General features: G+C 38.4%; 2 protein-coding genes across 6 annotated transcripts in view; both read left to right on the plus strand.

Annotated features, from left to right (window-relative positions):
- The window catches only part of LOC111329448 (uncharacterized), a 32899-nt gene extending 24075 nt beyond the window's left edge, over positions 1-8824 (plus strand). For 3 of the 5 annotated variants that reach the window (XM_088751106.1, XM_088751108.1, XM_088751109.1), the window contains 7 exons: positions 483-4061; positions 4255-4737; positions 5571-5984; positions 6370-6458; positions 6551-6644; positions 7359-7554; positions 7984-8824. In XM_088751106.1, the coding sequence (XP_088607232.1) occupies positions 483-4061; positions 4255-4737; positions 5571-5984; positions 6370-6458; positions 6551-6644; positions 7359-7554; positions 7984-8291 (5163 nt within the window). In that variant the 3' untranslated portion in view covers positions 8292-8824. Of the gene's footprint in view, positions 1-482; positions 4062-4254; positions 4820-5570; positions 5985-6369; positions 6459-6550; positions 6645-7358; positions 7555-7983 lie in introns of those variants that run through there. The other 2 variants (XM_088751107.1, XM_088751110.1) reach the window with 2 other exon arrangements.
- A 2555-nt stretch (positions 8825-11379) lies between these two features.
- On the plus strand, positions 11380-27207 carry LOC111329449 (uncharacterized). The gene is made up of 10 exons (XM_022934161.2): positions 11380-11805; positions 16047-16092; positions 16354-16653; positions 17148-17417; positions 17973-18245; positions 18435-18710; positions 18895-19065; positions 20656-20835; positions 21581-21814; positions 23132-27207. The coding sequence occupies exons 1-10, from the start codon at positions 11482-11484 to the stop codon at positions 23437-23439; spliced, it is 2382 nt and encodes a 793-aa protein (XP_022789896.2). The 5' UTR covers positions 11380-11481; the 3' UTR covers positions 23440-27207.
- The last annotated feature ends 458 nt before the right edge of the window (positions 27208-27665 follow it).

The raw sequence follows: 27665 nt of genomic DNA on the forward strand, positions 1-27665 counted from the left end.
AAACAAATGGTAAACACCACAGCGTACACTATTGAGTTATGGATGCACTTGGGAGGTTTGCTAAGCACTCAAGAAGCTAGTGTCGCTCTCGGCTATCGCCTCGATAGTTACGCTTCTTTCGTTACGCTTCTTTCGTGCTTAGCAACCTCCCGCGGGCATCCATAACTCAATAGTGTACGCTGTAGTGTTTACCATTTGTTAATTATAAATGAAAAAAAAAAGGCTTAAATACCTCTACATACGTAAAAAAAAATGTGTTTCCCGTCGAAAATACCAAAACGTCACAGTTTATCGAAATATAAGATATCTAACAGGGGGAGGGAAGGTACACAGGTTAAACTTACACTGACTATAGAAGAAGCCTCAAAGGTGCAAAGAGAAATCAACGATAGATTGTTATAATTGATGTTGATTACAAACTGCTTTATCTTAACAACATCAAGTCTATACTGGTTTCTGCTTTAATCATATTCATATTTCAGGCTAGTCTACCCGATCCTAACATGGTAAGCGAAATCATAGGAAGAAGTGAAAATACACTAGAATATTCGTCTATGGATTTCGATTACCTTGATGGTCTTAGTGGAGACAGAAATGATCGAAATGAAGAAATCTCGGTTAAAGGAAGAATCAACGACGATTTGAACAAAGAGGGAGAGAGTGAGAGGTTCGTCATGTTGAAGAGAGAGTTCGAGAAAGTAAGGAGGATGTCTGAGGATGCTGAGACAAGGTTAGCAGAAGAAATACAGAAGAATCAGACTTTGGAAGATGAGTTAGAAGATTTTGAAATTAAGGAAGAGAATGGTCTGAGAATGTACAGAGAGCTAGAGGAGGAATGCAATAGACTGAGGGCACAGCTGACTGACAGTGAATCATGGCAGAAGCAAGTTGAGATTCGACTGCGAGAAAATCTAAAACGTAACGAGGAAAAAACTGAAGCTCTGAGCAAGCAAGTCGATTCGTTGAAAAAACAACTCCATGTGATCAAAGAAGAAAGAGACAAAGGCGACAAACTTTATACGAATCTTTCTGAGAAGTACAGAAATTTATTAAAAGAGAAAAAGATCTTGGAACGGGAGAAAAATGAACGCGATGAAAGCGAAACGAAATCACGAGAACTTGAGGACTCACTGCAAACGCGAATTCTTGAACTAACGAACATGAAAGATGAAATTGAGTCCATGCGCGACAACCTTCGCTCACTGGTACGAGAAAAGGATGAGGGTATGAAGGAATTCTCACTGCTTCAAAAAGACCTTGTGAAGGCAACAAATGACCGCCAACAACTCGAAGAACAAGTTAAGGATGAAATATTCCGCGCTGAAAAGTTGGAAAGAGACCGTTTTATACTACAAGGCAAAATTGAAGAGATGCAGAAGAATTTGAATAAACGAGATCTGGTCGACGCGGCTAATAAAAAGGCGATAGACGCTTATGTCGATGAAATTAGACTTCTTAAGGACGAAAAGGGGGAGGCTTTTAAAGAGGTCGATAAGCTGAGAAAGGAGAGTAAAAATTTGATGCATGATCTTGAGAAAATCACAAAAGAAAGAGAAGACGTGGAAAGTCTGAAAATCTTCAAAGAGCACGCGATGAAAGAGATCAAGACTTTGAAAGATGAAAACCAACGCCTTCTTCAAAAAAGCGAGGATTTCGACCAAATAACAGTCGATCTCAACACTCTCAGGGAGGAAAAAGTGATTGGACTACAGCATCTGGGAACTTTAGAGGAAGAAAGGGAGAATGCGCTGAGAGAGATTGCAATCCTAAAAAGTGAAAATCACCTCCTTCTTGAGAAAACAAACCAGTTCGAGGAAATCAAAGAAGCCTTCGAAAGTCTAAAAGGTAATGCCGAAATCCTACGAGAAAACATCGAAGCTCTTAAACTCGAGAAAGAGGCCTCAGAGAAAGCAGTTGAGGATTTAAGAAAGGAAAACAATCTTCACCTAGAAAAAGTTGAGGAATGCGACAAAATGAAGGAGGATCTTGAAACATTGAGAGAAGAGAAAGTGATAGGACTCAAAGAGTTAAGCAGTTTAACAGAGAGAAATGCTTCGTTGTTGGAAGAAGTCAAGGCAATGGATGAACTAAAGAGAGAATGTGACTTCCTTAAAAGCAAGAACGAAAAGGCACTCGAAGAAAATAGGATCTTAACAGAACTAAACGAATCTTTAGTCAAAGACCAAGAAGGCGCTCAAAGAATATCATTAGAATTAAAGAAAGCGGAAGATGAAAGAGAAAGGATTTCCAAGGAAAATAGAGTCTTGGCAGAAAAATGCGATACTCTAAAGAAGAAAATAGAGGAGTTAACTTTGCTCAATGATGGTCAACTGATAGAATTAGGCAGGTTGAATCAAGAGTTGGACGACTCTGAGAAGGAAAACGAAGCTCTTGTAGCTAAGCTCGAATCTTTCCATGTTGTCAAAAAAGATTTCAGTGCTTCGTTGGAGAGCAACCAGAGACTTCAGAAAGAATCTAGAGATCTCGAAGTCAACTTGGAAACCCAAGCTTTGGAGGTGATGAGATTGAAAAAGGAAACAACTGTCCTAAAAAAAAAGAATGACGCTCTGACAAAAGAAATTGAACGACTTCAGGGAAAGAATGCTATCCTGGAGACCCAAACCTCGATAACACTCTTGGAAGAGGGTGAAGAATCAGAGCAGATTTATGAACCGAAGACCAGCGACACCAAAGGCATACGAAGAAAACTTGACGAATTAATGACTTTTGAAGAAATAGCAAATAACTACAGTGTCGAGGTAGAAAAGCCCGAAAATGTTAAACTTTCCAAGATTAACAAATGTAACGAAGCACAAGCCTTAAAAGAAGAAGTCAATTTCCTTCAGAAAGAAGTTGAAGACCTAAGTGAAGATCATAAGGAGCTTTTGCAGTCGTATAACACTTTACAAAAAGAATATGATCATTTGAAAGAAGAATTCGGCGTCCTTGAAAAGAGTTTGGAAATAAAGTCGAGAGAAATGAAAAGTATGACCGAAGTAAGGGATCTTTTAGAAAACACTAAGAATGAACTTGAAAATGAGCTGAAAGCTACCTCCAAAGAAAAGACCCAAGTTAGCAAGGAACTTGAGACTGTAAAAGGAAATTGTGACTCTCAAAAGCTCAGACTGGAGATTGCCGAAAAGGAAATTGGAAACTTATCTAAAGAAAATGAAGAACTGCATCAAAATCACATCGAGTTAGAAGAACGGTGTGGTCGTATCAGAAAACTAAACAGGGAACTCGAGGAAGACATAGATATCGAAACTGGAAAGCTCGTCGAGGCAAGAGAACGTATTTCTGAACTCAAAAAAGAGAATGCTCTTCTTCAGCAGAGGCATTTGATGCTGCTACATGAAATTGACAAATTGAAAGGAATTCCTGAGTTAAGTGGTCAAGAACAGGGCGGAGTGGCCAAAAAGATTAAAAGTATAGAGAAAAAGATAAGTGTTACTCAAATGCAGAAAGGCGATCAAGAAATTCGACCTCCCGAGGAGATGAACAAAGGCAAAAAGACGACAGAGAAGAACAAGGCCAAGGTTTCTGGAGATGAAGCACGAAAGCCTGAAGGTTGCGCGGAAAATGTAAAAGAGGAAAAGAGAACACAGCAAAACCAGGAGGAAAGAACAGTATGGGCACTAGAGCGAGAAATAAAGAACCTTCGTCCTCAGAAAGAACGAGCAGAGGCCTTAGCCAAAGAACTGGATCAGGTTAAACAAAGACTTGACAACGAAATAACAATTAGGAAAAGCAAAACTGAAGAGAGCAGCCAGAAGAAAAAAGAAAATGATTTACTAATTTACGAGCTTGAAAGCACCCGTCACAGGATTGTTTCAAATGTGATAAGTCTGTTGGAAGAAGCAAAACTTCCTTGGAAGTTTAGCGTGACTGCTGCCGATATATCAGCGGGTAAAAGCAAAGCATGGTCCAGCATTAAGGAAAGTATTGGAACTCTGATATGGGAGCGAGAGAGAATGGTAAATGAAAATGCGCTCTTACAGCAAGAGAATTCCAAGCTGAAGCGCGAATGTCAAGAACCAAGGAAAGGCAAAGAAAAAATCAAGGTAAGATAGTTTTGGTAGTACCTGAGTTCAGTGAATATAATTTCCACGGAATGAACTAGCTGTTTCTTTCCTAGACATTTGATTCTCCTCAGCGGTAAGATTTTTGATACTTTATTGAGTAACATTGCCTGCATCACATACGTGGCCTAATTCGAGCTGGATAAGAAGTTAATCAGCTCTTATTCTCTTTTAGCAATTTGAAGAATTAGTCGGTAAAGAACTTACTGATGAAGACATCCTCTCTAAACAGCAAGAAATAAAGGCTCTTCACGAGACAATAGCTTCAGACAAGGACAACTTGACACAGCTTCAACAACAGCAAAAAGATTTGCTTCTTAAAATCGAGTTTATGCAACGAATGCAGTCAACTGCTGATCAAGAGAGAGATCAGCTGGTAGCTAGAAAAAGCCTTTTTACATCAGACGGAAGACCGGGGCTGAACGCTCAATCAAGATTTAAACTTCGTCGATTTCAATCCGTGGAGAGTATTTCAATCCTGAAAGAACGGGATATCTTCGAAGAGAAGCAAGATCCTGTAGACTTTCCCACACAGACTCACAGAATAACAACACAGTGGAGTGGGAATAAGGGAAGGGAAGGCTCAACAGGCGAGGAACAACTACAAGTTGCACGAGAAATGGTAAAGAAAAATCGAAGAATATTCGAATTGGAGCAGGTTGGTTACCGAAGCGTAATGCACTTCTTTGCACCTGCACCAACCACTGGAAGATTCACCTTGTCACTCCACGCACGCAACCGTAAGCTAATGGCACTGGCACTGTAAAAGCTACACCCTTAAAAATGTGTACTATAGCTGCAATAAACATTAGGAAAGACGCAATTAATTTTAATAATTTCTGTAAAGAGCATGTGGTAGTAAGTACTTTTAAGGGATTATACTTATAGAAACGCGCTTCGTTTGTAAGGTAATCATTGTTTATCTGCACAATAGCACTTAAATTATTGAAGGAACGCACTTTAGTGGTAAAGTAATCGTTTTATATCTACAAAATCGCACTTAAATTATAAGCACTGTAAATGCTAAACAAAAACGTTAGTTGCTACTTGACCGGAAACCTTAACCACCGAGCCACCCTTTTCTAAAATTTAGGTCCGTGCGCTTATCTATCGTAATGCACAGTTACTCTAATACAACGAACGCTTTATTGCACAATTACTGACACTAGCTAGGGTTGCCCAAGAATCGACCCAACGTACTTTAACCATTCTTCTCCTCAAAAAAAAAAAAGAAAATCATAGAACAGCCACGGGGGGGGTGGGGGGGGGAACTTAAAATTGGATCAAAACAAATCATTTTCCTTTGCACCTTTATTTATTATTCCAAAATGGTCTTAGCATTAGTCATTTGCACGGAAATTTTTCACCTTTCTCTTCCTTTCATTTCGAATTCAGCTCAAAGCACCAGGGACACTTCGTACTGATGATTTCCGTAAATTTAGCAAATAATTTTCAGTGCGTAACATAATGCACTCACGCCCTCTTTACTAGGAAGTTGATGTGCTGCTGACCAAAATGGTAGAATCCTCATCAGGAAACGCAGCAGGGGAGAAATTTTCCTCCGACGCAGAAAACTTCAGATTGGAAATTTTACGACTCGAGGGAGAGAACAAACGGCTGAAAGAACTTGCAAATGAGCCAATACTTGCGTCATCGCAGAAAAAAATGGAATCATTAGAAGCCATAAACAACTTTCTAAAAAGCGAAAAAGAAGAACTCATTCTAGAAATTTCTGCCAAGAATAAGAAAATTGAGCTTTTGGAGAAACGCGTGAGAGAGTTGACTGAGATGAAGAGTAACGTGGTAAATGGATCGAGAAGTGGAGTGTACGACGAGTCAGATTTGCAGATAAATGCATTAGATGAGGAACTCAGCAAGACCAAGCACAAAGTATCTGAGCTTGAGGTGAGAAACTGTTAACTGACTCAAAACTTTCTTAATTGTGTTGTGGCATTTTCCGGTTGAAGGTTTGATCGTTAGACTGCTCTGCGAAAAATCAGAGAGCTTCGTGAATCCGAGGTGACTTTAACCAAGGGTAATAGTTATACGAGTTTCGCTTTGTCGTTGCTGTTGTCCTGCCTATTTTTTGATGTTAGTTGATTCTACAGAAGTTAAACCGTCGGTTTATCTCGTAGCTCGTGACATTACATTCAGAGAATCACTGAAAGGCTAAAAAGTTTTTCTGCACATGTACACTTTTTAGAGTAATTCGCCCTGAAAGTAAGAGATAACCGAAGTCATCATTAGAGACCTCAACATGGAAACTGTTCCCTTAAATTATTCTTTCCAGGCTGAACTTGAACATCTAAGAAACAGTCACAACTCCAAACTAAAGCGAGAGCTGGACGAAGTCGAGGCAAAGTGGACAAAACGTTTGAGGTATTTTTTTCTTTTATTTTTATTCACAAAAATACTTATCTATAAACAGCGTGAAGTTCTGAAAAGTTTAATGTCACTCCTTTTTATACCAGGAAAGAGTGCACGGAGCTTCATTCTGAGCTATCGGAGAAACACAACAAGGAAAAACAGCTTTGGCAAAAGAAAGAAGTTGAACTTCAAAACATAGTAAGTTATTATCAACCACTCGTTGTGATTAATGCATCAAGTTATCATCTCATGCACGACCTCACTGTCCTATTGCTGTTGAAGCTCACTCCTATTCCCATCGCTTAAGTCACAAGGAGTCTCTGTAGTTTTTCAAAACGGTAACTGATTTAGTCCATCATAGTCGGGTAGCCAGCTATTTGTCAACTCTTTCGCACACGTAGGTTGTACATAATCATATTCCTGATTAGAAAGGGTGATGCCATCTCGAAGTGTCTTACCTTAGAACACAACGCAATGACCCTGGGCAGGGTTCAAACTTACACCTTTTGCTGCATAGTTAAACTTGCATACCACATGGCTTTCACGTGACGACATGCCTAGAGTAAGTATTATTATATCTTTCTTAGGGAAAGCACTTTTAAAACCCTATGAAAATCACTTTACGAAAATGTTTTTTGACTATGAGTGCTGTTGTTCACCACTAAATTTATTAGCCCGTGTTTGCCTGTTGTTGTACATCCACATTACATTATGAACGTTAACTCTCACATTTTTCAAATCCAAGTCTGTCATTCTATGTTTGAATATATGCTTCTACTATGTGACTCAGTTTAAGAGGACCTTGAAAACATCAAAACGCTTCAATATTGGGAATCAAATAAACATCTGCTTCATCCCTTTTCAACCAAAAGAAAGTTAATGAATGATCGAAATTACTGTTTCCTTTCAAAGATTCGTCAAATGAAGATTGTGATGGACAAGAGATTAAGCCAAGCAGAAACTGAACGGAGGAAACTAGAACAAGAATTGATTAATGTGAAAACGTCAAGTCACCATGGTAACATGATAAGTCTCGATTCCAACTCAGATGATTCAGCTGGAGGTGTATCTCCAAAACCAGGGAAAGGCAGCGACACAGCTCAATCCGGTGTGTTTTTAAACATATTTTTGTTAATAATTCTTAATCCACTAATCATTGCATTAGATGCAAATTCGGAATGTCACGTATAGGTTATCGATCATAATTATCCCCAAGTGTAGAACCAACTTCCAGGTTCTTTACGAAAGGGTACAATTTATTTCAATGTAGTCGGTCATAATCACCGGCTCATAGAGAAAAATACACAATTTCAAAGGCTTCATATATATAGAATCAGCTGAAGCTGTCGAAGAATCAAATGACGAGATGTATCATTTTGGGCATAGAGGGAAAGAATAATTAGCGATTGAAATGGGTGAGATCTCAGTGGGAAACGTTGGTCGTGCCCCTAAGATGGGCAGGGGCCATTAATGAGTTAAATCAAAAATAGCATTGAGACACTTCTTTTTTTCCATTTCTTTTACTTATCTCTCACAGATGGTCTGAGCGACCGCGAACTACGGCGAGTTGCTTATAAACTGAATGGAGAGGAGTGGTCTCAGCTCGGAACATTCCTTGGGGTGGGGGACAAGGATCTTGGTGAGCTTTCTGGACTAAGCATGGGTCCTCAGGAGAAGGCTTTTAAATTATTAGTCATGTGGAGGACTCGTTGTCGTTTGAGCCGAGCTCAAATGATTTCCCATTTAGCTGTGGCGCTCGAGGAGGTCAACAGAAAAGATGTTGCTCAGTTTGTTTTAGAGCAATTTATGTCTGGAAAACCTAGAAAAAAATTGTTTGGGTGGTGACTGTAAACCCTTTAACTGACTTTTAAACGAGTTTTAGTCCTTTTTGGATTAACTATCCTTGAGGTGATGGTGAGACCCACAAGAATGTTGTACACGTAAAATATAAGGTAGAAGGTCTTCGTGTTACGCTTGTTCCAGTGCCATCCTACTAGTTTAAAAATTAGACAATGTACTTACTCATATAGCATCATAGAGAAGTTTAAGTCGATGAAAATTGATTAATTTATTTTTCACCACATTAGTCAGATCAGAGCTGCAAAAGGTGAAGTAGTTGATTGTTGAATACTCTACAACCAAAAATTTATCCGAGCGGACCACAGAAGAGAATTTTTTTTTTATCATAATGCACAAGCCAACGATATTTCAAGTGCCGCAGAGAACGGCATGATAAACAAGTGTCCAGAATGTATAAATAATAAATTATGTTAAAAGAATCACCTTCCGTTTAGTGATTCAGGTAAATTATTTAGAAAATGTTATAAATGTGGGAAACAATAGAAGAAATATATCATGTTTCAGAGTTAATTAGCTTATATGTTGTTCAATTATATTGTACATAATGTTCTTAATATGAAACTGACCTATTCCATGCACTCTTCAAAGGCAGCTGTCAGTTCAAAAGCCGATTACTCAAAAAGCACCAATAGACATACAGAAAAAAAAAACAAAGAGGATTGATAAAATAATATTAGCCCGAGAAACACTATCAGACACCCCCATCCCTCCCCCTCACACACACACACACACACACACACACACACACACACACACACACACACATACACACACACACACACACACACACTAACACACACACACACACACACACATACACACACACATACACATACACACACACACACACACACACACACACACACACACACAAACAACAACAAAAACAACAATCAAACTTAAAGGAACAGACAGACAAAGAAAGAGCGATAGTTTGGCCACAAGTTGTGAAGCTAATGGCGATGTTAAGCAAAATTGCTATGCGATTTCATGATAAAAAATGGTCATTGCACGAGCAAAAAGCTTCTGAATAAACAAAAACGATATAATAATAATAACAATACCAATTCTAATATTAATATTAGTAATCATAATGGTGGTCGCAAAACTATCTTACTGCAGCTTTGCAAATACCGTGTCAAGGCGTAGAATAACAAGTTCCTTCACAGAGTCGTTACGTACACGGTTTTTAAGATCAAATTCTATCACAGTGCACCCTGATTAGGTGTTGAAAAGCAAATACATGCGAGTGTGTGGTAACGAAAGCTAAATCGAAAAATAACAAAAACTAGGATTTAATGGACTACAATGGTGGTCGGAGTACCGAATTATTTAAACAGAATTACACAAAACAAATGTATAACGAAACAGACAAAAACTTACTCCTGTTTCCTTTGACCGTGGCAGTCACCTCGTAGACCTTAAAAGCTGTATCCATGTCCGTGAGGTTGTGAATGACACTCTTCACACCGTGAAAATCATGCATGCATAAAAGCTATGGTCATCATGCTGAGCTTCGTAGCCATCCGTGGTCATCCTAGGCTTAGCTTTCGGGCCGAACCCCACAAAAACTGAACTCGGACAATAAAGTAATGCAACATTGTCACACGTAACTTCCGCATTAACTGTGACTAAAATAATAGTTAGAAAAAGGATAATAAGAAAACGAAGCGGGAAAAGAGAGAGCTTCAATAAATAAGAATAAAAAAAGGCGAAAGATAAATGAAAAGAGAGAAAGAAAAAAAAAAAGAAAAAAGAATATTCAGTTATTCAGATTGACCTAATAGAAATTGTAACGCGACTTAGATTGTAAAGCCTTTTTGCAGATCTTTGCCCATGACTAATCGTGACTATTCTAACACTATGAATAACTGATTTTATAATTTTTTTTCAGTTCCTAATGCTATTATTGGCTGACTTCAACCTTAGCCATTTGGCTAAAGGCATAGTGGAACACTAATCATTCCTTCGGGTTAGAATGCATCGTCTTGTCCGGTCTGGTAGCTTTTAGTTTTTGTTTACATGTTCCGGAAATTGCTTAATTCCTGTCGCAACATGTGCTTTAAAGTCGTAAATCACCCATATCACACAAAAATAGTTTGAGATTCCTTCTACGATGACTCTTGTCACCAAAGTTAATGTGTGCGGCAAAAGTATCCAATGATGCAATCGAAATTTGTAAACAGCAATGTTTGTACTGTGATTCCAATCTGGTGGAATTTAGAAAGTATTCAGGAGCCCTGATTTGTTTTTCTTTTTTTAGTAGTGTATCGCTGTATCATTTAACAAAGATCAGTACCGGCTGGATTCCGTCAAGTGAGGCCAACTCAATGACCTTCGAACGCCAAATTTATATCTCGTTGACTTCGTGGAATTCTTTATTGAACATTGTGTCAGTGAGCAACCTTTTTTCAGTTTTATTTGGGGTTTACATAATGTGTCGTAAATTAGCCCAATTTCTAGCCCATTAAATTTCGAAGTCTTTTCGACAACTTGACATTATGCCAGAAAGAATTGAGGTAAGGAGATTTCTTTGTAATCATAAAAGGATGCAATAGTAGTCTCTACCGAGTGATTACGCAGTGGGGATTAGGAAGAAAATTCTTTGTCCACGTTCTTTTGATTCTTGGCACGCGTTCTCGGACGTTCTGACTTTTTTCCCCAAATATCAAGTTTCGGTTATTTTTCTAAATCTGTCCTACATCCAGCAGCGCTTCATTGGATAACATCCTGCAATGACCTAGTAGTTCATTACCTCCTATCTTAGGGATACATGCATCGATTCTTCATAAAATCACATGCTTGCTTAGAAACAAACTTTCCAAGGTAAGTCTTGCTGTTAGATATGGCATTTGCGCTTGTTCCATTTTTGAAATTCAAATCCTTGACACCTAAACAGAGTTTCATTTTCATAATGAACATATGTTTTTTAGCTTCGTTCTTTAATTAGAATATAGGAACGGAAATGGCGATACAAAATCCATGAAATTTTTCAATGATTCCAGCTGATCATGAAAAACAACTCAGCCCTCATTGATATTATATAAAGTTGCCTGGGGCGATCTCAATGGATCATTTTCAAACAGGAATGAAATCAAAACAACGAGAGACAGGATATAAATGAAGTGTACCACTAAACAATCTTCCAGTTTGTGTCAGACGAAGCTTGGAGAAAATGGAGTGGAAAGCGAATGACAAATCCCACGTTCTGATATTTGGCCTTTCATTCAATTTACTTTTGACGCTATGCTCACTTGGTTTCACGTGCTATTCTTTCAATAGATTAGATTCACGACTGACAACAGTTGAAGAGAATCCATTGCTTGAAAATCCTCCTCATCAGTTTGCTAACCAGGTGATTACTAAGACATCACATGCTCAACCGCATCGAAGTGGATCACAAATGAGGGACAATTTCCGCCTTAGAAGAGCTTCCGATGGTCAGTCCATATGCCACAAATGTAGCAGCATCTGTTCTTACCCCCAAGCTGTCCGGAAGGTAAGATTTTAACTTATAAATGCTTGCATTCTCCCACGCAAATTTCCCCCTTATACTATCCCAAAATTTTTGAAAAGAGTACATGTGGCACAGAAAATGCATAGGAAATTTTGATGATGAAGACATGTATGTGTGTTACCAAAATCATTCAGTTTCTATCTCCGATTTCGAATATGGGTCAGTCTCGGAACTTACCCGTTATTTGCCACCGCCACATTGTATTTGTAAATATCTTTTTAAGTAGGGGATAGGAAGGATTAAGGCTACACAAAAAAGTTGCTTCTTCGTGTAGGTAGAAGGCCCATCCCTGATTTGCATCTTCCGATAGCTGGGTTACATACAGAGCATCAATTGAAAAGCACTTTCTTTTATTGAATTTCTTCTACATGACTGAATCATTTCTTATCATCGGTCAATAAAAAAAAAAAAAAAAAAAATTAAAAAAACAAAAACAACAAAACAACTCAAAACGAAAAAAGTTAATTTGTAATTGAATGGAACTACATTAAATTTTATTCCTACATCTGTGAGACATAATTTCTAGCAGATGTATGTCTGGCATCTATAAATTTTTTGCACGTTTATGCTAATTCACTCTTGAATCTCCTTCAGTTAGATATAAAGATGGATTTGAGTATCTTAGTTTTAAAAACTTTGATCTAACATGACACATTCAACATTGCTTTGTAAGGCGCTTGGTAATTACGCAAACAAAACAAGAGTCTAGATCTCCTTCGTATGAAAGCTAAGAGCTCTGATTCCTAACTATACACGCCCCGGCGTCGGTTGATGTCCGTAACAGTCCTTGTCCTATCATGATAATATTCGAGTGACATTACCGAATAAGGAATTCTGTAACGATAGAGAGGCCTGCTTTCTCGCTAAATCACTTTTAATGTCAACGTTGTATGGATGAAACAAAGCCCAGAGTAAATTCGTCCGTGTGCAGCGCAATTATGACATGTAGTGTAATGGCCACTTAGTTGAAATTCTGGAATTGTAAACTTGATACTAGAGTATAACACTTTAACTTAGTAAAAACAATGCTAACGTAACCGAATGATTGGTCTCAGCATCCGCAGTGCTTCCTACTGGGAGAACTTTCGGGCATTTTGTATGATAGTATAAATGGTACTTGGCTTGATGCTTCAATACTCAGGAAATAGCGGATACTTTGCTTCTTGTTGTGCCCCTCTTATTTGTAATAGCTATTCCAAAGAGTGCAGTTGTTCCTTAGAAGGAAAAGGACATACTAACGAAATCAAGCGGATGGAATCGCACCACCAACCTGGCAGATACGTGTCGATTGGACGTAATTATGATATCTGTTATTGCCGGCCCGATCTCAAAGGTTGAACTGCAGGAGCGGCCCACCAATTGAAATGGTAAACTTATTACGCACGGTGGGATTGTCGCCTTTGAGCAGTAATGACTTAAGTTCCCCTCCCAGCAGCTGTTCCAAAAAACAAAAAAGAAATTCAATTTTCTTTTCGCACCTAACCAATGCCGAAACCTGCAGGGCAGTAAAGTTACGAAAATCGTGATGATGGCTAAGCGCATCCGTATCAGGCCATTCCGTCTACTTTCGTTTGAAAAAAAAAAAAAAAACAACAACAACAAAGAACAAAGTACGCAAGCACTACGACAACGACCACGCAGGTGCTGTCCCTGAGGACCTTCTTAGCTGTTTCAAAGTTCTCAAGAAGTGCATGAACAAATTCGATTGTCTCGTCAACGAGATGCGTTACATCAAACAATTAACACCGAGTTTGAACGTGTAAACGGATTCTATCCGTGCTAAAGTATTTGTGTAGCTACCCCCCCTATGCAAATTAGTTGTAACTCTTGAACTCGCATTTGTTAATTTTATTTTCATTTGTACCCTTGATAATGGCGTCATGAAGTCGCGGAAACGTCGGGATATTATATCGTTCGTTTTTACCTGTCTATGTATTAACAAAGAACAAGTATCTCAAAAGGAGCATCTTGGCTATCAGTAATCTCCTTCGCTAAAAAACATGCAGTACTATTTAACATCTGTTTTTACATTTTTCTCACATTTGATACCGGAAATGCCGCGAAAATGTTATTCATATTTGAAAGGGGTCTGGTAATGTAAATAAGCAGTTTGAATGTTGCATTCTTCAAAGTCACCTGAGGAGTGGACATCTTTTTGTTACCACTTTTCCGAAATTCAAAACCAGCAACCACCTGTGAGAAATTTCCTCGTTTACTTTTAGGCAGAGGTTCATTGTAAGAAATTTGGGTCAAAATGCCGGACGCGCGTGCGTATTGAGAAGTTAATGGCGGCGAAATCGTGTAAGGAAATGTATGGGATTACCAAAAGAATCCAAAATACAACAAATACGAGTCAGATTATTCCCTAGCTCCGACTCGAAACATGTTCAGTAGAGATTAAGCTGTACTTCTAACATAAAAATAATTCAAAAGCTGTTTGTCTACTTATTTCCCGCAATGTCAGCAATGTTCGATATTCGAGGCTAGCCATTACCTCTAGTCTGTTTCAAATATAGCGTAATCCATTACAAAGGATCGTCCATTTGAGAAGCAACCCTCCAAGAAGTCAACTAGCTCCGGCTCGCATTAAATAAAGGGAAGTTCGAAGTAAGCAAATCTTCCATAAAAAGAGACATTTCTGTACAATAAAATACTTCCAAAAGAGCTTGAAAATTGCTATCTTTGCTCTGTGGAGTCTGTGATCTGAGACCTTACTTAAGAACGCACCAGAAGGGAAAGCGTTAAAAGAAAAGCCCTCCGCGAAACCTTCAAACTGTCGCCATGTTTGTTTTTCTTATTCAGCAATGTTTGACGGGAAATAAACTCAATCCAGACCCCCTCATGCTAAAGTAGAGCCTCGAATAAATTTATTTTCTCGCGCGAAAATTAAGAAGCAGATCAGAGAGATCTGTATAGTACGTTCGTTGAACTGTGTTTTCAACCGGGAGAAAAAGCCTTTTTCAAGTACGATTTGCTTAGATCTTCCCATATTTAATGTAAGTGGTTTAAGCTACAATTTCCAAAATGTCTGACATCTTAGACGATCACAAAAGAAGCCAGTTTGAGGGGATATTGAAGCTTGGTACAGAATTAATGTCCCTTGCCTTACATCAGACAGCAAATTGCTATAGGTCGCTCTGCCTAGTCTTAAAAATACCAAGAGACCTGTTCAAAGTTGTTTTTCTTTTGCTTTTTTCTCGATAAATTAAAGAAGGTCCACAGAACTTAAATCGTTCAATATTTTATAGGGAACTTGTCCTGACCGCCATATTTGTGTTCATCCGAATGCAATCCGCTGACCAATGAATGCGGCAGCATAATGTCCTCGATTTATGGCGATATTGTTGAAGGATTCCTCTTCTCAGGGATCTATATTTGTCTACCAGTGTCAACTGACTTATAACCAAGACCCGTTTGTATCAGTATCCAGCACTTTATGTTTTTAATAACATTAAAATAGCATTTCATTCCTCATAGTTAAACACAAATTACTTCTGTTTCCAGGGAAGAAATCAGTCTAAATATGAGTCCGAAGGGAGAGGTATCGATTCTTACAGACTTATTCAAGCTTAGCAATCAAATGAATGGCCCGTCAATCGACTTCCTGCAGACATTCGAATTCGATATTTTAGAAGTCGTCACTCATATTGTTTCTAACTACGTTTATTAATTGATGCCAAAGTAACTTAAGTCTTTGAAAAGCAATGTTAATGCCTTACTTTTTGCGTTTAGCTAGAATTCTACTTCAATTGAGAAAAACACAGCGACGAATCCACCATAAATGTTTCTTGATAGTCCTTAAATTTACGAATGTTTAAAAACAAATTGTTATAAATAAATATTTTACCTTATTCTCATGCTCGCGACCAGACTAAAACACATTTTTCCATATTTCTTTACTGAGCTCAAAACTTACCATCTTTCTTATTCTATACAAACCATGACGATTCAACTTTACCGATCTTAGCTGTATGCAAGACGCGTGTCATATATGAAGTTCGTAATGGGCCTTGCTCACCATACAGTCTCTTTGGCTCAGTGGTTGAGCATCGATTCCTCGATTTTTTCTTTGCTCTACGCTCATGACTTGACGAAAAAACATCTTTTTAATTTATCTAAATTTTACCAAGCTTAATGTTCTTAATTAATGATTAAATATAGGTGGATAATTCAAACCGGTATCCAAAAGTTTTCTTACTTATTCATTTGTTTTTCATCAACAGAATTTGACAGAAGAACATATCCCGCAAAAAGTAATTTGTGTGAATGGTAAGTTAAATTGATTGTCTGCTGCTAATAGTTTTTCAAAACCCACTGTAACTTCACAGTCTCGAGGCCACACACTTTTAAAACAAAGATATTTTATATGAATAGCCTCTGTCTCGTTTGCAGACATTTTGATCTTTGGAATATATGTAAAAAAAAAAAATTCTCGACCTTGAATAAAAGATGGCAAACAAGTACGGGCTTTGGTACTGTTCCTTCAAGAATGTCTTCCATTGCATGAATGTCTCTTTTCAATTTCATCAGGTCGTAAAGTACCACCAGGTCCACCTGGTCCTCCTGGTTTGCCCGGTGAACAAGGTGCTCGCGGCTCACCGGGAACGTCTGGCCCTAGAGGCCCGGAAGGACCGCGGGGCGCTCCTGGAAAAAAAGGGAAGAGGGGAAAGAAGGGAACAAAGGGCGTTGCTGGTCCGCAAGGAAAGCGGGGCACTAGAGGACCACCAGGACCACGGGGACCACCTGGACCCTCGGGATCATTAAAACCACCGGTAAACCCTGCGAAATCGTCGCAACACGTCACAAATTTTAGCAGTGGAGATCTCTTAGGTAATGGCTTGATTCTTTACCACAATGGTATTTGATGAAATTGTAATTGATTAGCAATACTGCTAATTTTCAGACTGCATGTAATACTTCGATCTTATTTTTTTCTTTGATTCTTGATGTGTATTCGTGTCTTTTTCATAAATCATGATTATGACATTTGCATGCAAAAATGCTGTTGAGTTGGAGGCAATCGTATCATGACTCGATAAATTACAAGCCGGTGCTTATAACGTCTGTCGCCTCTGCTCCTCGTGAATGGAAGATCTATTACATGGACAGTTGGCTGCTGATAGAATTAAAGAGTGGCAATTATTTATTGCTCTCAGTTTCTCTTGTTTCGAACATGGTTATTTAGTCTCAAAATTACTGAATGAATGTCTAATCATAGCAAATTTAGTCTCTCAATCGCAAAATAAATACAACATGATAGCAAATTCAGTCTCTTCATTGCAAAATGAAGGCCACAATGATATCAAAAGCTGTTTAAATTTCAGAATTACCACACTTCATCACAAAGCCTCCAGCTTCTTTAACAATCAAGGAGAAACAAAATGTGAGATTACCTTGTCAAGCGGGTGGGTTTCCTCCGCCAGTAGTTACATGGTATAGGAATGGACATCCGATAAAAGACGTCGTTAGAAGGCAGTTTAAGGAACGCAACTTGGAAATAAAGGAAATTGTGTTCGAGGAACATGGGACTTACACCTGTACAGCGGAGAATTTGTTGGGCAGAACTGAGTTATCAGTCAATGTCACTGTGGAAGGTACAGGTTTGCACAATACATACATACATAGGTTAATTGATCACACCCCATAGGGGCTTTTTAAGGCCAAGACCCACCCATCCCAACCAGGGGAGGACATCCACCACAAAGTAATCTCGTCCGTGGGAAATTAACGTATCCTACCACTAACCCTGCAGGAGACGGGGCCTACGGCTTATTCGTCCTTATCCGAGAAGACTACAATATCTATCCATTTCTTGATTAAAGAAAGGTAGAAAATTCTCCTCACTTATTTTAAGACCAGGAGTATTGGTCCGGCCGGGGCTTAAACCCTTGACGTCCCGCACAATACAATCCGGCGTTCTAACCAATTGAGCTAACCGGGAGGCGGCTTTTTGCTAGCCAATATTTTTGCTAGCCATTAAAATGGTCCAATACAGTACCTACGGCTTTTAGAGCTTCAATAAAGCAGAGCTAGCTTTGCGAAAAGTTTACCTGCCTCACCTGTTTGGTGTACCCCTATTTTTTTTTATTTTTTCGTATACAGGTCTTTTGTACGTCTTTTGTGATCTCTTTTTCGAATTTATTTTGCAGTTCCAACCAGGTTTAAAGCGAAACCAAAGAAATCCGTCACCGCTTATAAAACATGGGACACTATTATCAAATGTGACATATTTGGTTATCCTTCTCCTGTAATCACATGGACAAGATCCCTCAAGCAACTTCCCGTAAACAGGCATGTTATTGGCGACAAGCAGCTTATAATTAAGAACACAACAAAAGACGATGACGGTGCTTATGTGTGTCAAGGAACCAATAAGTTGGGGAATGTGATGGCTGTTACATGGGTCGTTGTTAAAGATGTAGGTAAGTTGGCAAAGGTCACTGACTAGCAAGACACAAAGGATCTATCGATGACAAAGGAAAGACGAAGGAGGACAAAACTACGATAAAACTAAAACTGCCACCAACTTCAAGACAAAAACGACCCTTGTGACACTTATGAAAAAGACAATTTGTGTCTAAGCGCTCAAACGGTTATGTTTCTTTTTTCAGTGGAACCCTTCATTGTTTCCAGTCCTCCCAGTGAAATTCATGTTCAGAATGTTGGCGATACTGTGAAGTTAAACTGCTCCGCTAGTGGCGCGCCGCTGCCTCGAGTTGGGTGGCTCAAGAATGGAAAACACGTTTATTCTACATCGGTGTTCAATGGGCAAAATCTGATTACGAGTGAACTTGTTATCCATGGTTTCCAGCCAAGCGATGTTGCGATCTACATATGTACCTTCTATAATGAAAAGAATGCGACAGCGGAAGCCAATACAAGTTTGGGTAAGTTAACTGTATTTACTGTACAAGAACGATTTGCAGTCCGAGTGTCGCTTCTCCTTCATAGCCTTGCCTCCATATAAAACGAAATGTATCAATCAATCTCAATGTCTAGGTGGGACACATGTACCTGAAATAGGTGAATAAAAAATTAAAATCATATCGTTTGTTTTGATTTATTTTTTAGCCTTAGTTAACTGTGGTTATCCTGGTACTCCATCAAACGGTCAGATGCGAGGAGAACGATACTGGACAGGTCAATTCGTCTCGTTCATTTGTGCTCCACAGTATCATCTCGTTGGTTCGGCTTCTAGGATGTGTTTGCCATCTGGCAATTGGAGTGGTATACAACCTTCATGTAAGGATCAGCGGTCTTAGTATTCCTAGTAATAAGAAGCGACATGTGATTTTGAAGGTTAATACTAGACTTAGCAAATACTGGCGTCAGAATGAACGCTGGGATTTGTCGTTGGTGAGTCGCGAAAAGCCTCGCAAACTTTTTAAAAGGTATTTGTTGGCAAACCTTCTTTCTCTCCGATCCATAATGGGTCAGAAGAAAATCGGGATGTAACACTGTACCAAAAGGTACCGAAAAATAATGACAACCTCTAACCGGTCTTTGCATTTCTCTTTTTTTAAGGATACAATAGATCTTCCGGAGCCATTTTTAAAAACTTGTTTTACACATGTCAAACTAAGCATCATTATGTTAACTTACAATTTCCCAGAAAAATTTTGGTGAAACATTGAAACACACGCCAGTTATTTACAAAAACGTATTTTCAAACCGAATCATTTGGACCGCTTAAGTGTGAACAGCCAGTTATAACATGTCAATATGAATGATTCTCGAATGGTTTCTTGCGGCAAAACATCAATCGCGTAAACATCTCCTGATTTCGGCTGCACGTGGATATCTTAGCCATCTTTATGCGTTTAAAACTAAAATGTGAATAGTGATATATAAAAAGGAGATACGAAAGCCGAGAAGGGACTTCAAACCACTTCAGACTTCAAAATTCTTATTTTTGACCCGAGACCTCAAATCTCTGAGAATCTTTTTAGAAAAAAACGTCGTGATAATCATACTAGTTACTGTTGTTCATTTAACACTGCAAATGCACATTTCTTCCTCTCTAATTGGAGGGTATTAGATTTGACTCTGCATCTCAATCAACAATAACAAAGATCGAGCTCGAGCGAGCAAAAAACTCTTGAGAGACCAGGTTTGGCCAATCCCAGCATTCATTTGGACTTAATGTTAGCAAAGTCGCGTATTCCATTCAGTATAATTTGGATATATCAACAAAGTTACGGTGGCCAATTTACCATTTCAACTTTGTTGATATATCCAAATTATTTCGTTACTCCCACCGACGCAGCCCCAAACAGTTTCTTTCGAAACTATCAGCCTTTATTCCATTCAATGTCTTTTCGACGATTTCGAGGACTCGAGGCTTAAGTAATTTAGATGATTTATGAAAATATAAACGTGCCAAAAAGAAAGAGTTTGGACGAGAAGAGGCTCCACTGGAACTTTGAGGCTCCGTACATGTACCGCTCTTTTGTCCTTACTAAAACCCATACAATTCTCTCCTACTGTAAGACCATTTTTTATCTCTTTCAATTCTAAATTAAAGCTCCTTCAATTACTCAACTTTAATTTTCGGCAAGTTTCAACTAAGGCAAATAAAATAGATAGAAAATACTTGCTACTGACTGGGGTTGGGGTCTGTAAGTAGCTTATAGACTTGTTTTGCAATGATTTTGGGTGAATAAAGATAATTCCAGCGAAAACAGTACCTCGGAAAATCCTTATACATCCGCTTGCTTTTTTTGTAGTGGGTTTTCCTTTTCTTTTTCTTTGTTTTCTATATGAAACAATCGTCTTAAAGCTCTAGTTATCCGTGTAAATAGATTTACTCATGCCACTTTTAAATTTCTTAAGGCCGAAGGGTGTGTCCCCATCTACTACACTTGAAACACGGCTTTTCTACTGGCCAGGAGTTTTGGGAAGGGAAACGCGTTTTATTTAAATGCAAGCCTGGATATCGGCTCTTCGGACCATCGGAAATTTTCTGCACTGAAAATGGAACCTGGACAGAAGCTCAGCCTAGATGTAGTCAAGGTAGCATAAGCAGTTCATTCAATTTGCTAGTCTTTTCAAGTGCCAGAGAACAACAAAAGCAATAAAATAACTTTCTCGAAATGATTTAGAATGTTCCCTCAAATAATGACTATTTCTTTATTTATCAGTTAATATATCTACTGCTAACTTGTCTATCTATCTGTCTATCCCCGCATCTATCTCTCTGTCTATCTAACTATCTATGTATCAATATATTTATATAAACATTTACTTCTTCGACTGAACTCCCAGAGGCCGTTCGCATTTATCTTCTCTTTATAATATCCAAACATCATCCGGCAAACAGGTTATCAGAATTCTCAAACTTATCAGGTAGAAGTTTTTATCTTGATCTTTGAACACCGAACTTTCGTGACTAATTATAAGAAAAATTGTGGCTGTCAGGAGGGAGAATTCACAGGGTTGCGTATCTGAGCGATTGGGAATCCTAAATTTATGGGTTGATGCTTGCTATCCGCACTAGTCAATTCATTTTTTATGTTATTTATTACTTGTTAAACTATTTGAGAAGATTTTCGAACCTAAAACACTGTTTTCGTTGTCTTATGACGTATAGATAAACACGATCTTAAAACTTACCACAATCGTACGCATATAAGAAAAATCTGGGTGAATCGATCTCCTTTCGAGTTGCGGGAATTTCCCGCATTCGACTGTATTCTCTTCTTCTGTAATTACTTCATTACAATTATTAAAGACCTTCCAATGTGTCTAAATGTTCCAGGATTGCAAATCTCATCATATATCCTGGGGAGCGATGAATTCCTCATCAGTCACCTTAGTCGATTCTTGGAGCCAGTGGCTGGTTCGCATTCCAGATGGTATCTATGTTGGCGCGCCTCCATTCATGGATGGTCAGCAAGCAATTTTCACAACAACTGCGACGGGAAGCCATACACAGTTACGATAATTAGAAAGGGTCAGTACGTGTTTGGAGGATACAGCGAAGTTTACTGGGGTAAGAATACGATGATATACACGAATTTACCATTCCATAGCCACTGCCAGGGAAAATTTCTATTGTCAAAACTAGCTGTAAGTAGTGTTGACATCAACTTTTTAAGTGATTGATAAAAAACATAAAGCTATGCCACTAGGCCATTTCAATGACTAGTTGTTTGCCCATAATACAGCAAATATCTAATTCTGTATTACTCATCGTGGTTGTGATGTATTAAAAGAAAACGAGCAAAATTTTCAAACTTAAATTACCAAGTCTTACTTACCTATTCTTGCTTTTTGGATATATCAACAAAGTTGAAATGGTAAATTTGCCGCCGTAACGATTACAAAAGCTGACGTTTCGAGCGTTAGCCCTTCGTCGGAGCGAATAGAGGAACTATGGGTTGTATGTGCTTTTAAAGGCAGAAAATGGAGTTAAGTTATTGGTGGGAACATGGCAACGAGAAAAACACGAATAAATTAGTGGAATGAAAAACGTTCGTTGATACCTGTGAGATTTAGACTGCCGGTTTGAAAGATGAGCTTTTGTTCAAGAGTTTTACGGCTTTCCGTGCTACATAAGTGTAAGGAAAGACCGCAGATTGCCATATGTTGCTTAGAATGATTAGGTAAATTAAAATGTCTAGCCGCACTGGTTTCGATGTGTCCCTGTCATTCCTTTCCATGTCGCGAGGGTGTTCTCGGAATCGGTCACCTAGTCTTCTGCCTGTTTCGCCGATGTATATTTTTGCAATGAGTGCAATTTATGCAATACTGAATTACATTGACGAAGGTGCACGTGAAGTGATCGGTGATCTTAATGGATCGTTTGGGTCCCGATATTTTCTCAGTGTTGTGAATGAAAGGACACGTTTTGCATCGTTTATTGCTTTTACCGTAAGCTTGTGCGAAGCAGTGTGATGTATAGGGTCGGGTGATTCGTCAGTTGTCGCTATTGCCTTCTGCTTGCATTCTGCAGTAGCATACATTAAGTTCTACGAGTCTTGAACAAAAAACGCACCTACCCTTCACTCGTATTCTACTTTCTTTTCTCGAAAAGAAAATGGAAAAGAAAGAACGACTCTAGAAATAAACGCATTTAAGGAATAACGAAAACGGTGAAAACAGAACTGAAGATAAAAATGATAAAATCAGGAAGATAGATGTCTTTAGCAGAAAAATACTGGTAAAACAGTTATCAAATAAAAGAATATGAAATCTTGAAATTGAATGCAACATTAATAGAGTTCATCAAGAGATCTGAGTCCACTTCTAAAGTGTTCATTTAGTCTATGTTCCCTTCCTTGATATTTTATGGTTTGCTTGTCTTCAGGATCCAGTGGTGGTTCGACTACCGATCCCAGGGCTTTCATTTTCTCTCTCGTCAACAAAGAAGGACTTGCACCATTCAAAAGCATGGTGAAATATCCAGCAAACGCAATCAGAAGGAGCTTAAGTTATGGTCCACGATTTGGATCGAGCGACATTTACATTAGCAATAATGCTAACAGTAACCGTAATTCATTTACAAACTTAGGGAACTCCTACGGGACACCAAGTGGAGTAAAAAGCAGAAGCACAATCTTGGCTGGGACTCACCAATTCTCGCCTGATGAGGTGGAGGTATTTTACCGTTACTGAGTCACACCACGACATCTAGACCACGGAATCCTCATTATCTGGACTCATACATTAAGGACCTCATTTGTTTAGCTTGAAAAATAATCTCTTGGCTCAATAATTTAAGAACGCAACTTTATGGGTTCAATGCTTGTAAAATAAATGTTTTATTTAAGTTGATAATTACCTCTTTGTGACGATGATAACCGCGTGAGTTGCGAGGAACAATAGCGTGTTATTCGTTCTTACCATCCTGCCCTACGACATGAGTTTGATTCCTTTCTTCCTTAAAGACAGCGCTTTTTTTTTAAGTTGGAGCTAATGATAAGTCTAGAAAAACACCAAATATCTTTCTTATTAACCTAAGGTTACACTCAAGTCACCCAAACTGCTGTGAAAAGTTGGATCATTTACCAACAAGTTCTAAACTTTCACGGCTGCAAATAAAACAGCGTATTTTTAAGCTGAAGGATTAGACAGGAACATGAAGTTAATTATCGTTATCAGGTTACATATTGACTATTGTGACTGCAATTACAGTTGCAAGACGACAACTGCGGATGAAAGCATCATTTTGAGAGGTTGAGAATTCTGTACTAAAAACTGTGGAGGAAGGAGTTGCACTTCAAAAGGTACGCCAGTTTTCTTAATTACTATCAGGTTAAGACGCTTGAAGAACAAAAGCATTTCATCGTTAATTCTTCATTTCTTAGAGGCAAAAAGAAAACGTTTGCGAGAAAAATGTGATGGTTAATCACCCGGATGTGAAAAAAGCTATGGTTCAAAGCGACTAGTTTTGTGTTTTATGGTCCTTGCATATTAATTTCCTCACTTTTCGCAGAGGACTAAGCTATTAAAATTCTCATGATATATCTAGTTCTCAAACCAACAGGAATAAAAATCTATTTTTAAGTCGATAACATGAGCGCTATTCCACTTTTATTTGCAATGATTTGTTAAACTTGGACAAGATAACGAGGATTATATTTTGTGATAACTTCAATTTCAAGTTTTTAGGTAAGCAGAATAGAACAGCATTGACGGTTCGACACCGGTGACAAAAAGCGATGAATTTGAAATTCTTGGGCAAATATTAAAAAAAACAATAAAAAATCTTTAATGGCCTTTCTTTCGCTCGACCTCCAATAAAAGGCAGTGAAATAACTGCCTGAGTCTGGTTGTAGTAGTTTTGTTCCTTTAATGTTGCGCAAGAGAGAAATAATCAATATTTAAGTTGAAATTTGTTTCCAAGGTAGTTACTATTATACTTCTTGTTCCAAGCAGTGTCGGGAAATATTTCCTTGCATTTCGCACAAAAGAGGTTTTTGACAAAAGTAAAGATTGATTTCTAATACGTACTCATGTCTTATTATCCAGCACTTTTTAATGCCTATTCAATTTGAAAATGAGATGTCGCACGAATTCTTTGGGCGATGAAATTCTCCCATTATAAAATTTACATAGACAAAGTTTTATAATCAAATGTGTACTTTATGAACAAGGATGCTTCCTAAAAACATCCTCTTTGATCGTCATCCACTGAAGGTGTGTTATTTGCTTTAAAAATAATGATGATTGGGTTTACAAACTTGAGGCTTTTGAACTTTTTTTACTTTTCCCCGAAACTTTTGAGGTTTTGTGGTGTCTTGAAACAAACTAATGGAAAAAACATGGATTCTGCCAGTGTGGAAGTTTGGTTTCTCTGAGTTCTCTTCGTGTAAAGTACCGGAGTTCTGTTTAAGGCCATGGCCAGTAGCAACATCTTTGATAAAAGGAATCGATAGCGCCCATGCAAGTCTCGGGAAGAGCATAGTTATGAGGTTCACTTTGGATTAATGATTCGACGCAACTTTCCTTTCAATTTTTGATAATAAAGCAAAGTCAACAAATACTTTTTAGAGAATTAAATGGTAGAGAATTAATTTTAAATTGGAGTAGGAAAGTACGTCTTTTCTGTCTTAGCAATGGAAATCTTCAAGACTTTTTTATTCTAGATACTAGTGTTTTTTTCTTCAATCGCTTTTGGTGACCAAGGGGCACCTGCTCTAAAATGTAAATTTTTGCATCGAGGGTTCTGGACTAAAAACTGAATTTCCACAATTTCTCAATATCTCAACTTTACAATTTTCGATCACGAGTCCGTAGTAAAAAAAAAATAAAAATTTCAAGAATTTATCTCTGACTCTAGTTTCAAAGCACAAAGGCTTTATATCGAGTAAAAGTAGCGACTTAGAACTTATCACGTAATGTGTGTTTCTTAAATATGCCACCAAACCTTGTTAAAAAATTGGATAGCGCTTACTTTGAGCATGCAGAGGTTCTCTCACTTTGCCGCAAGCGAGTATTCGCTCTGGCGTCCGAGCATCATTTTTCCGCCGGCAGCCAACTCAAAGCAGCAATGGCTTAGGTAAGCCGATGTGTGGAAACGAAGGCTAGTGATGTAATACACTCGGACCTACACGGATTTACATGTATATATCTAGCGCGTATTTATATAATTATTGTTGTAGTCTTTTCGGTTAAGAGTTATAATGTGTAACGGACGTTAATAAATGGTTTTCAACTTAACCGCGGTGCACTACATTGGCCACGAGGATTTTGGGGATTTCGAGGTTTCGTTGAGGGTTGCAGAAGTTTCGCTCGGGATTCCGTAGGTGATTTCCCCAGGGATCTATTTCAGAGATTCTGGGACGCTGTGGATCAGGCGAAACTGACGCCACAAACGGTTTTGTTAGCAGTGCTGTAGGCCGTGCTATTGGCAGTTCTGTTAGTGTGGTTCTGGAATGGCTTCGGTTGCTTTAGTTGTCAATGGATTGGAACCATTTAATCCGAAGGGAGAGACACACAATTTAAGTCAGCGGTGGAAAGTCATTTTTTTTAGAATGACCATTGTGACTACACCCGTGGTTGCAAACCGAGAAATGTTGATTGAGAAGTCTTATATATTAGTTGTTAAATTCCTCTCTAAAAATTCCTTGTAAGAAAAAAAATGTCATTACAATGATAGTTTGATCGATACAGTGTTCAAATTGGGCGTAGTTTGGTCACGACTGCAGTCTCGGCGAACAAACTCTACGATTTATGGAGATCTTGACCTTTGCAGTTCACGAAGAAACTGGGCATAGTTTTGGTCACGACTGCAGTCGCAGCGAACAAACTCTACGATTTATGGAGATCTTGGCCTTTGCAGTTCACGAAGAAACTAAAAACACGGAATTGTGCTGAACTATGGTTAGTCGTACGTGGGTTAAGTTCTCATCTCTAGAAGGCTTTACTACAATATGGCAATGCATTATAGTTAACTATTTACCAGCACCTGTTTCGAACAGAGGTTCGACATGTTTAACTGCCCCTTAGAGCTGATAATCATTTCTTTGTGACGTTGCTTAGTGTATGGGCCCTAGAGCACAATTACGTGTTAGTACAGATAATCGCATGGGGCCGAGTAAAATTAAGGATTAATGTCACGCATGCGTTCGGAAGTTGCTGAAATTGCCCGAGTCGCGCAGCGACGAGGGCAACTTCTGCAACTTCCGAAAACACAAGTGATATTAATCCTTAATTTTGGGAGGAACCATGTGATTACTTGTTTATGATATAAGGGACAAAATGTTTTCTTACTGATCTCGCGCAAAACGGGACGCTATTGTTACAAAACAAACAGAAATTTCTTTACCTTGGCAGCCGTTGCTAAGCGATTCTCACTGAGCCAATCATTTTCAAGTAATTTTGCTCGGGGCAATTACAAAAATTAAGAAAAAATGCCCTCTGTCTTGACCAATCACAATTCAGTAATTTTTCCCCTTATATGATAAATTATTTGATTATACCTTCAGGGTGAGCATGATTGTTTTTACAAAGAAGTGGACGTTTTCGTTTTTAAGAATTATTGCGGAATATAACCACTAGATATAATGCTCTCTTCCTGTGTGATATGTCATTAAACATTTAATTCGAGACTTTCAAGATAAAATATAAACTACTATTAATAACGACAACTACTCGAGAGTGAGCCGTTATCTTTTAATAACAGGCAAAATTGTCTACAGTGGCAGCTGCTTTGAACATATTTGGAAAATGGCAAATATTGACAACACTTCAAAGGTTTTGCACTCACCGCTATTGCAACTGCAAACGCTTACAACCTTTGCAGATTGTAGCGTTGATAGAATGATAGAAAAAAGATATTAGCCCTATTGAAATAAAATCTACGTTTCAATTTTAATTCAGTATTTCACTCATAATAA

Source organism: Stylophora pistillata, chromosome 2, assembly GCF_964205215.1.
Source record: "Stylophora pistillata chromosome 2, jaStyPist1.2, whole genome shotgun sequence".
In the NCBI taxonomy this organism is placed as follows: Eukaryota; Metazoa; Cnidaria; class Anthozoa; order Scleractinia; family Pocilloporidae; genus Stylophora; species Stylophora pistillata.

Excerpts from the sequence above, each read along its gene's own strand:
- LOC111329449 (XM_022934161.2), top strand. The coding sequence starts at position 11,482 with ATGGAGTGGAAAGCGAATGACAAATCCCACGTTCTGATATTTGGCCTT. Across the intron at positions 16,654-17,147 it reads TAGCAGTGGAGATCTCTTAG|AATTACCACACTTCATCACA; the intron begins GTAATGGCTTGA and ends TTTAAATTTCAG. Across the intron at positions 20,836-21,580 it reads TCAGCCTAGATGTAGTCAAG|GATTGCAAATCTCATCATAT; the intron begins GTAGCATAAGCA and ends TAAATGTTCCAG.